General features: G+C 39.6%; 1 protein-coding gene and 1 pseudogene across 1 annotated transcript; both read right to left on the reverse strand.

Moving 5' to 3' along the window:
- Positions 1 to 126: 126 nt before the first annotated feature.
- On the reverse strand, positions 127 to 3,522 carry LOC132114819 (radial spoke head 14 homolog; annotated as a pseudogene).
- Positions 3,523 to 5,224: 1,702 nt separating this feature from the next.
- LOC132115113 (dual specificity protein phosphatase 26-like) lies at positions 5,225 to 7,298 on the reverse strand. The gene is made up of 3 exons (XM_059523513.1): positions 6,972 to 7,298; positions 5,678 to 5,886; positions 5,225 to 5,608 (listed from the first exon to the last, which is right to left on the reverse strand). Exons 1-3 carry the CDS (start codon positions 7,151 to 7,153, stop codon positions 5,418 to 5,420), a joined length of 582 nt encoding a protein of 193 aa, XP_059379496.1. The 5' UTR covers positions 7,154 to 7,298; the 3' UTR covers positions 5,225 to 5,417.
- Positions 7,299 to 11,887: the final 4,589 nt, after the last annotated feature.

Genomic DNA, 11,887 nt, shown 5'->3' on the forward strand with positions numbered 1-11,887 from the left:
GCAAGTTGTAATAGTTTCTACGCGGTTTAACAGATTTTGCGTTCTAAAAAACAACGTCATATCCTTCAGAATTCTTAATAGTATTCTGTTCTTTTAACTTTTTTATTATTACAAAATTAGTGTGTTTTATGAGGCTAAGTCTTTTTTATATATCACACCAGCAGGTCTAGAACTCGTTTCCCTCATGGTCTCTCTCCAGTAGATGACTTCAATGGCAGTGGATGCAGCTCTCTGGATGATGGAGTTAGGGTGTGTGAGTCTGCTCTTCAGCAGAAGCACATGCTCCAGCAGCTGTGCCTGGGCCCTAGGAGCCTCTGGCAGGACTGTAAGGGCACAGGGGGCATTGGCACACACCGCTGTATTCTCACTCCCCTCCAGCTGTAGCAGAGGGGTGATGACACCTGCATTCAGTGATTCGGTCTTACCTGGAAACAGGAAGACAATGAGAGTCTAATCTAATCCAGGGGTTTTCAAACTGGGGTCGAGGACCCCCAGAGGGCCACAAGGGAGTGCTAAGGGGTGAGCGGGAAAGTTCAGAGAAAATATTGTGAAAAAAAAAATATTTTTTTTTTAATTAAAAAATATCTGATTCTGATATTCTTATTGATCAGAAATTATAAAAATTATTTAATCTCTTCATGTTTTTTCATCTAAAAGTATGTTAATGGTGAGTGAAAAAAAAGATGTAACTGTAATGTTCTCAGGTAATGTTTTACTCATTTATAATATTTATATTATAAGTAACCCTGTAGCACAACATTTTAAACAACATCTGTGTGATATCTTTCTAGATAAACGTTTTCTACAGGACCTAATCAAAGTAATAGAATAATATAGAATTAGAAATTGTTTTTGTTTTTTCATTTGGAACCCACTTACATTATTATAATCACACGCCTGTTGAAGATTTATATATATATATATATATGTGTGTGTGTGTGTGTGTGTGTGTGTGTCAAGTTTATGTTTGTAGACCAGGGATGTTATAGTTTTAAAAATGAACTTTAACCTAAACTTTAACTAAAATAAAATTAAATATTAAAAATGCTATAGTTATTTTATGTCAGCTAGTTGCCAAGGCAACATTATTTTCATTTTAACTAAAACTGAAATAAAAGAATAAAAAATATTTAAAAAATAAAAAAAAATAAAAAATAAAAAAAAAATAAAACTTTACAAAAACAAAAAATATAAAACTAAAACAAATTCAAAATATTAATAAAACATAATCAGCCCCTTCTTGAGGTTTTAAAAGGGTACTTCACACAAAAATGAAAATTCTGTCATCATTTAATCTCCCACATCATGATTCAGTCTGACTTTCTCATTCAGAACAGAAAATAAAATGTTTGAAGAATGTTGGTCACCATAACATCTCCATTCATGATAAACAAATTAAAAAACGTCATTTGAACTTTCATTTTTGGGTGAATGATGCCTTTAACATTTAAATACAGCACTATAAAAGATGTTGTAATGTTTCTAGCTTCATCAACACATGCTTTTTGCCATGTTTCTTTTATTGGCTCATAAATTACAATTTTACTTTTATACTTTTTGATTTTGTGCTGACCCTGGGTGATAACAGCTGTGTTCATAATGGTCCCTGCAGCATTAGCGACAACTCCTTGGTCATCATCCGACAACAGCTTGACTAATATAGGCAGAAGACTCTCCTCACACATCTTCCAATCTGCAGAGCACTAAGAGGAAACAGGAGAGAAATGCATGCTTTTTATTTTAAAAGAGTCTCTGATTTCTCAACCCCAGTGAACGTAAACCGAACTAGATTGTTGTGTACCATGTTGCCTACCTGACTCCCACTAACACAGATGTGGCTGCCCGGTGGAGGGGGTGACAGAGCTGATCTCTCAGGACAGGAACCACATCAGTCTCCAGCACAGGCAGGGCATTCACCCTCACACAGCAGCTTAATGTGGAGAGAATTAAAGCCAAATCTTCTCTTCTTCATCTGAGACCTTCAGCACCAGTTTGGGCACTAGCCCCCTAGACACCATAAACACTGCTCCTGTAGACAGAGGACTCGTCAAAAGAAAAGCTTCTGAAATACAAATACTGTATCAGAAGCATAAGAAACAATAGTCACCTGAGGAAAATTCAGCGATCCTGTTGAGTGCCTGGCATTTTCAGGGTCCTTGATCGATTTGCGAGGGGACTCACAATGTCAAATTTCATTAAGGCAGCTCTGGACGAACACATATATCAATACTGAATACTTATATTTGGACAAAAGGGCACAAATGACTTGTGTTGCAAGTATTTCAATTGTTTCAAAATATCAGATCCATCATTGTAAAACGAAATACTCAATTTTCAAAGTGTTGGCCACTCTAAAATGCTCCAAAATATTCTCTTCTGTTTATCAGAGGCTGCATTTATTTGATAAAAAAAAAAAAAAAAAATTCAAAATCAAAATATTATTACAGCGTACAATAACTGTCTTTAAATGCCATTCATATATGATGCACCGGACAAACGGCCAAATTAGAGCCAGCATCTTCATTTAAACAGCATTCATGTATTCATATTGTCATTCTTTCTTGTCTCTAGCACTGAAAAAAGAAAGAAAAAGAAAAATATTGGCAGTCAGTATTGGAGTCAGCCTGTTTCTCTGTAAAATATGTGCCATGAAAAATCAGGATCGGTGTGGTTATTCCTGAGTTGTCAAAGCTGTATTTTCAGCATCATTTCTCCAGTCTTCATTGTCACATGATCCTTCCGAAATCATTCTGCTCAAGAAACATTTATTATTATTATCAATGTTGAAAACTGTTGTGAGCTTAATATTTATGTTGAAACTGCAATATTGTTGCATAGAAAGATTTAGGATTTATTAACTACAAATTAAACTGCACTAAAATTTGCTATATAATTTTTTGCAACATTATAAATGTATTTGCAGTGACTTTTTTTATCAACTTGATGCATCCTTGCTACTGTAAATACAATCTTTATTCAAAAGTTAATTACATTATAACTATATATATATATATATTTTTTTAAATAGATGAATAAATAAATATGTCACTAATGTTGAGCCCATTTAAGGTTTCACTTACACTATAACAGTATGAAATAAACTGACATCACATAACACGTATCCTATATGGGGCAAATCACATTCATATGCCAAAAGCTTACACAAACTAAAACTCTCTAGAAAACTGTCAGCCCTCAGATTTCTTGATTCTGGTCGGCCGTCAGCAAGCACATAAAGCACTTCAGTAGTTTTGACCCTGACTAAGTCATCTTTATCTTGCAACAACATTTTAAGTCTTTCCATACACCCTATGAGGAACAGAAATTACAGTCATTGCTATAGGCCTACACAAGGATGTAGATGTAGCTTCACAAGCCCGCTCACGGCCGTGCAGCGAGCGCCCTCTGCCGGGTGAACAGATCCGCGTCCTGCAGCTCCAGCATCAGCTTCGGAAGAGCCCAGTTACCGAAAGCCACCGGTGCCTGGGGCGGGGGCTGCTCGGATGTTCGCGGGCTTGCCATGTTCTTCGTTAGGTTCAACACCTTCAACATTTTACATTCTAAATGTAAATAAGTATTCTTGCTATGGTAACTACGGAACTAACGCAACGCAGTTCGCAGGCAGTGACGTAAACTCCTTCAACGGCAAGAGAGATCATTTACGAAAGTTATAAGCGGCCATGCATTATAATTCTTTCCTTCTTGTTTTCTCGTTGTAACGACTTCATTTTCTCGTGATCTCTACATAACAACAGTTGTTCTTTAAGAAGTTACAAAACTGCGCCAACAGGTTAAATTCACTAGACCGTCCTCGTGGTCGCTATAACTTGTGCAGTATTGTTCATTGCTGACATTTACTTCATAAATGTTAAATGCTTGAATTAATATGATTATTTTATGTATTAAGTTCTTGCTAGATGCATGAGTTTCACCAACGCGTTCTCTGTCATAAAATAACTGCTTATCAAATCCAAGACTGATGTCACTGTATTCTGTTTGCACCTCTATCTTTATTTGTGCTTCTTTGAGGCACATGATTGTTAGTTAAAAGCGGGGATGTTCTGTTTATCTACAGTAGGACGGGCTTCAACGATGTAGGCTGTGATGTGCCTCTTTTCCTTAATATTAATCTTTATGGTTAATTATATTGATAAGAAATGTGATGAGTATAAGCTAATTTAATTCAGTGTTGTTCTATAATGTTGTAATCTCTGGTTTTCTGCACACACACACACACACACACACACACCACACACATACACTACACGTGAACGCTCTTTTCAAACAGAAGTTTATAACGCAGATTAAAAGTGAGTTTAATCCAAGCAACTCTAAAAGATCTTAGAATAGTTCTGCATCATCCTTCTGAAGGTGCTCCGTCTGTGTTTGCGGTGTTGCGTTGACCATTTAAACATGTTAATTACAAAAACAAAAAGTTTAGTGTGTCTTTGGAAACATCAACAGTGATTGATCAGCCTTTATTGTATTGTAGATGTTATTACTAGGCGAAGCAACATTTGCTATAGGCTATACAGTAAGAGGCTATACAGTAAGAGCGCATGGTTGTCCATCTGATGCGTGTGAAAGTTGAGTTCATTACTATAGCAACATAAGATCAAACAACCATTGTAAAAAAAAAATGTAATTACGTCGTGATCACGAGAAAATTAAGTTGTTATAACGAGAAAACAAGAAGGAAATAATAATAATAATAATAATGCATAGCCGCTTAGAACTTCCGTAGATAATACAGAAAATAATCAATGAAAATATTGAGTGTTCAAGACCCCTCTTACTTTTATGGGAAAAGAGCACTTTTTGGCTTCACCAAACACTCTAAAGTGGATGAAAGATGAAATGACCAAATTTCTCATTCATAAATGCAAATTTACTAAAAAAAAAAAACTTTTATGTTTTTGTTGACTGAAGTAAGGCTGTATATAGCCAGTATTGGAGATTATTAAAAATAATTCTAAAAGCTATTTAAAATAGCTATAAAAGTGATATAAAAATCTACGAAGGCTTTAAACGTTTGTAAGCTCTACTAAGTATTTATATGATATTTTTTTTTACCTGATTGTACCCTTATAATTAATAATAACCCCCCCCCCCCCCCCCAGTTTATTTATATATACATAATTGTATAATGTTGAATATTTGCATTTGGATAAAAGGGCATGTATGTTAATGTTTATTCAATTTTTTAAAAGAAGAGATCATATGATCAGGTATGTTCATTTTAATATGTTCATTTACATTTTATTTAAATGAAATAAATTTGATACAATGCAAAGGATCAAATACATTACAAATCAACAAGCTGCACAAGTTGCTGCTCAAAAATTTTTAATCCACATTGATCCATATATTCTCATGTCCGCTCAATTTTCATTGTCATGGCTGTTGTGTGTCTAGTATCAGTAGCCATATAATTTAATATGAAGGTCAATGAGCTGTCTGAGGAAGCCTCTGTTAGGAAAGACGCCTCTTCCCTCTTTCACCTTCTGGATCGCCTCCACCAGCGTCATGTTCTGTTTCAGCATCAGATATGCCAAAACTATAGTTGCTGATCGACTCACTCCAACATGACAGTGAACAAGGATTTTACCTTCGATAAGAAGATAGAGTTTAGTGACTCTCAGCTGCAAGTGCCTGGTTTAATGGGACGCACACTTACCTCCCCCTTTCAGCGCTGTATGTATGAATTCAGCAGCTTTGTTAAAGTTGGCACTCATGTCATAAGTGCATGAGTCGTGTGCATCTATGCCCATGTATTTGATGCCCATGCCATCATAGATCTCACAGCCACGTCTGGAGCTGTGGGCACAGTTCAGGACATGAGTGAAGCGACGCCTTCTCATCTCTGCACAGTTTTCAGCTATATCCCTAAACAAAGATGCATCACACAGCATTATTATTGAACATACGGGTTATAAAATGTCGGCAGAACACTTGTTTTGCAGGCATTTCAGTTGCTTAGTAGATGCTCTGTTCCTATTAACAGAACCTGATTAAAACCCCTAAACTGTAAAAGTTTACTTGTCTATATTAACATTAAACCCTAATCTGATCATGACAAACTATATATCATTGGCAAAGTGATAAAGACTCCTAAAATAGATATTTTACCACAGTTCTTTTTATTTTTATTTTACAAATTATGCAGGAACAGTAATAGATAAATTTATGACAATATTGCACCTCAAAAATCATAACAGGAGTTCTGACCTTTGTCACAAAAAGTATTTTTCATTGCCTTTTTTAGTATCACATGTTTTAGTAATCATCATAAATTATCACTTGAAAGCTTAAAACCTCAAAATTCATCCCGTCTCAATCATCAACTTAAAATTTGGAAAACATCTTATTTAGACATATGGCTTTAATTTTACAGCAATTTTGGATTAAAATGATTTTTGTAAAAAATAAGTTTTGTAAAAAAAATTGTAAAATATTTATTTTATATAAAGTAAAATAAAAGTGTATAGTTCATTAGTAAATTTAAAATTCTATAAATTTTATATCGTTTTTATTTTTACTTTTATTATTATTCTGCAATGATCTGCTGATTATCTTTTTTTTTTTAAAGACAAACCTTAGGTCTGTATTCAAAAGCGTTCATTACTCATAACAATTTAAGTTTATATAGTGCACTTTTTACGTCTATGTAAAAAAAAATGGGGTTGACAGATAAGGGGTTAATAGCTTTGCTATTTTAAATAGCATGTTTTTTTTAAGTGTTTGGTACTTGATTGGAAAAAGACTTATTAGTTTAGTGATTTTTAGAGTAACAGAGTAACTCCCTCGTGTGTTCGACAACATGTACTACATTAGGAACAGCAGCACTTCGCGCAGATAACTACGTAAATTTACTAATAAGCATTAAAAATCGGTTTGTACGACAAAGGTGTCATTGTAACCCATATGTAAGCTATAAATAAGAATGAATACGGAAGCTGCAGTGTGCTTACATGTTGCCGATGTAGAGACTGGGCCAGACTTGATCCGCGTTAGTGTTGACTCTCCCAGACACTAGAAGACGTTCAGCCTCCATCACCGCTAAACCGGGAGAAGTGAAGTCAACCACCGGTTGAGATGAACGAGAGGTACCATAAGAATATTTAGACCTGTAAGACATCTTGTAAATGGGCATTTAGTGTCCACTGCTTTTTGTTAATACTAACCGCAGGAACTTGTTTCGATTGATTTAAGTGCACGACACAATCTCATTTGTCATTTAGACTGCCAATTCAGAGTCTGCATGAATAAAAGCGGTGTTTTGGATGCCAGTGCAGGGGTTATTTTTAGTCTCTAGGCCTGCGCGTTCACAGCAGATCGATTACACATGCAGTGATAATACTATGATCTGCTCGATGCCCTATGGAAGCTGCCAACGGTAGTCCCATCCGCACATATGAAACGAGGTATGTCGGATTGTGTTTTGGAGGACAGCACTTCGGTTGGGACTTTGTTACTGCAAAGGTTGCCGTTCACCTCCTCGGCGCTGATTTTTTGTGTGCACATTGACTGCTGGTGGATGTAAAGAACCGCTGCCTGATTGATGCTGTCACGTTTTGTTTTTATACGTGCACGCTCAGCGAGGCAGACTCAATACGACTGTCTAGCATGCTCTCAGCTTCAAATGATTTCTAGCGTCTACTGGCCAGTTTCCCAGCCCTCACTCAGCCCACTTTCTCTGCATCTACTGTGAAGCATGGTGTGGAGCACCATCTCAACACTGCTGGTCCACCTGTCTATGCCCGCGCTCAGTGCCTCTACCCGACCAAGCTTGCTGTTGCAAAGGCTGAGTTTGCAAACATGGAACGCCTGGGCATAATATGCCGATTCGACAGCCCGTGGGCATCAACCCTCCACATCGTCCCCAAACCTGGTGGCGGCTGGCTCCCATGTGGCGACTACCGGTGGCTTAATGAGGCAATGGCACCTGACCGATACCTAGTCCCGAACATACAGGATTTTTCAGGATTTTTTGGCTGGCAAGATGATTTTTTCAAAGGTGGACCTCGTCCGGGGATATCATCAGGTGCCGGTACACCCATTGGACATTCCCAAAACGGCAGTGATCACGCCATTTGGTCTGTTCAAGTTCCTGTGAATACCATTTAGTCTTAAAAACAGCACCAATCTTACCAGCGCCTCATGGACTCAGTTTTGCGGGACTATGGCGTTATTTCCGTCAAATGTCGAGAGCGCATAATTGTAGTGCGTAAGTAGCTACATTAATATAATGCGCGAACGTGAATCTCTCTGCTCGCGCACGGAATATAATGTGCGGAGCGCGAATCTCTCTGATCGCGCGCGGAATATAATGTACGTTGCTCTTGTAAGAATGTTCTCTGGGCTCGCTCAGAGAGTATGCCTGCACTTAAAACATGTTCAGTGCAATCGCGAATCTCTCCTCTTCGCTTAAAGTAAGCGTGTACGTGCTTAGACTGCGTCCCGTGCGTTCGGAACAGAAATAGGCTTTAACGACTGACCGATGAAAACGCGACATCGTACATGGAATCTTATTGGTTGATATTTAACTGCACATGGAACACGTTGAATAAGTTCACTGAAGTTCAATCAAGACGATACATTTGACATATTTAACATCAAAAATAAAACTGGTTACCTGAGATCGTCGATTCGGCGGATCCATCTTGGCTCGTCTTGATTGAAGTCAAATCCCTGCAGGAGTTCCTTGGCATGGTGAATTTTTATCACTGCTTCATCCCTCGAGCCGCTCAGCTCATGGGGCCCTTGCACGAGGCCTTGAAAGGTAAACCCAAACACGCTATAGACTGGACTGAGACCAGAGTCAAGGCTTCTGATGCCACTAAAGCAGCATTAGCGAACGCCGCCATGCTGGCGCATCCTTCTCCTACAGCCCCCATTGCCATCACCTTGGAAGCCTCGGATTACGCTGTCGGTGCTGTTTACGAGCAGTGGGTAGGCGGGGCCTGGCAGCCGCTGGTTTTCTTTAGCCGTCAGCTGCGCCCTTGTGAGCGGAAGTACAGCACTTTCGACTGGAAGCTTCTGGGTCTCTACCTCGCCATTAGACACTTTCATTCCCTGCTGGAAGGCCGACACTTCATTGCTTTTGTAGACCACAAGCCGCTGACTTTTGCCATGGCCAAGGTTGCTGAACCGTGGTCCGCCCACCAGCAACGGCATCTGTCTTACATTTCAGAGTTCACCATGGACTTGCAGCACATTGCCGGTAAGCGCAACCATGTGGCGGACTGACTATCATGGGCTGTGGCAGGGGCAGTCCATCTTGGTTTGGATTACAACAGCATGGCCGCGACTCAGACCACGGACCCAGACATGCCACATCTGAGAAACTCGACTACAGGGCTGCAGATTGAGGACATGGTTTTTGGCAATGCAGGCACAACGCTCCTGTGTGACATCTCCACAGGTAGTCCTCGGCCTATCGTTCCCTCTGGGTTTAGGCGACAAGTTTTTGATGCCATCCATGGTCTCTCCGACCAAGGTGCGAAATCTTCCCAGAGGCTTGTTTCCGCAAAGTTTGTGTGGCACGGCCTCAAGAAGGACGTAAGAGACTGAGCTAACACCTGTGTTGAGTGCCAACGGGCCAAAGTACAATGCCACACTAAAGCCCTATTAGAATTGTTCCCAGTTCCTGAAAGGGCGTTTTGACCACGTAAACGTGGACCTGGTTGGTCCGCTGACCTCCTCTCAAAGTTTCACATATCTGTTAACCATGGTTGACAGGACCACCCGCTGGCCTGAGGCTGTGCCACTGACATCGGTGTCATCTGTCGAGATGACACGGGCATTTATTGGCACCTGGATTGCCCGTTTCAGAACCCCTTAAGACATTTCCTCTGACCGAGGCGCGCAGTTCACTTCCTAGCTTTGGGACGCACACCGCACAAATGCATATCACCCGCAGGCTAACGGACTCTGTGAACATGAAGGCTGCCCAGCGTGCCAGCCTTAAGGACAGCAACTGGGTCGACAAGCTCTCGTGGGTGATGCTGGGTATCAGGACTGCACCAAAGGAGGACCTTCAGTCCTCATCCGTGGAACTTGTTTACGGACAGCCACAGGGAGTGCCAGGGGATTGTTTTCCCTAGCACCGGTTCCCTGGTCTGTTACTCTCCAGCGGTCTACTCTACTGGATAATGCGAGACTTTTTGCACCTGTCCCTACTTCCTGTCACGGCCTTTCATTCGCCACGATGCCCACAGGGGACCGCTACACCCGCCCCACGAGGGCCCATTCTGGGTTCTGGAGACATGGGACAAACACTTTGTAGTGGACAGGGGTGGCAAATCGAAATGACTCTCCACTGACCACCTTAAACCGGCTCATTTGGACATCCACCTCCCCGTTGACTGTTGGGTTTTTCTGTTATGGTGAATTCTGGGGGGACGTGTGTAGTGATTATGACAGACATAATTCACCTTTGTTATTTAGTGTAGTTCTATACACTGTGATTCTGCATAACTGTTCAGGGATCGCGGCCTCTTTAAATGTTCGGAATGCGTGATGACGTGGAACGCTGGTCAGCGCTATATTTTCTGTTGGTTGTTTTTGCCTTAAAAATAAACAGCACACGCATTCATGTGCCCAAAGTGAGAAGTTGTCTCTTGCAAATTACTGCAATTTCCACAACGTAGTTTTATTCGTTATGCTAAATTTAGGCAATAAGTTCATCTTTTTTCTGTTCTTTATTGGAAAGGACTGAGTTAATATGTTTTCAAATGGGCTACTGCAGTGAAGCTATTTCTGAATGTAAATAAATATTTTCTACATGAATATTATGCCGTGAGCTGAAGACACAATCATTTGAAGGTCTTTGTGTTTAATCTGAGAGACCCTACAGTTAGTTGACCTTTATTCAGCGCTACAACATTATAAAGAAATAGTCCTCGCTTGTGTTTGAAAACATGCATTACATGGGGACTTCAGCAGGCAGGTTTTTGGTCCTTTCTTGAGATTTGTTTTCAATATATTTGTTATACAAATATACTATTTTTTTTCTGTAAAGATGAATCCAATAAACAGTTTCAGGTACATAAGAAATCATTTACAGAGAGAGAGAAAGAAAAACATACAACAAAGATAAACACAGAATCTGAGACTTCATGCAGAGCTCAGTTGATTTGTAGTTTTTTGTATTTGATATACTATGAAAAAGCACCTGCTGATATTATGGCACGTTTTTTTTTCTGGTTAAGAAACAGACATAAAGTCCTTGTGGTAGGAGGAAGACCCGTTGAACGGTCCACGATATCAGTGACTTTGGTGCAAAGAATTAAATGTATTGAAGTTAAAGGGAGCTTTTATTCCATGGAGTACTGCTGATGGTCTGTCCGTAATCCACATCCCCACTCCAGTCCTTCAGATATAAACTGTACAGTATTCCTTTTTTTTTTTTTTTAAAGGCCTCCTGTTTGACTGTATAAAGATCCGCAGATGGCTACCGCCACCTGAACACTGACGCAGATGCATTGAATCAGCTACAGATCTGCAGTCTCACAAACAAAGGAAAGAAAATGAACAATAGCTAAAAGTTCTCCGAACTGCAGGATGTAAACAAAGGCCTCTACTAAAAGGTGAACAGAGATGCCGGTGCACAATCAAAGGAAGTGACCACAGCAGATGATGTGTAAGCTTCACTGAACTTTAAAGACCATGTGAAATGGTTTGAAAATCCAGATGTGGCCTGGAAAAAAGAAAAAAAAAGAAAAAGCGGGACCGGAACTATGGATGCAATGGCAGCTGGTCTGAGATCCGTCAAAGACTGTGGGTTTGTAACATTCAGTTTGGACAAGATTGAACCATGCTTTAAATCAAAAACTGGCATTTGTAATTAGTTAAGGTGCAGTTACATTTACGGTTGCAAAATTTT

The sequence above is a fragment of the Carassius carassius genome, chromosome 34, assembly GCF_963082965.1.
Source record: "Carassius carassius chromosome 34, fCarCar2.1, whole genome shotgun sequence".
NCBI classification, from domain to species: domain Eukaryota; kingdom Metazoa; phylum Chordata; class Actinopteri; order Cypriniformes; family Cyprinidae; genus Carassius; species Carassius carassius.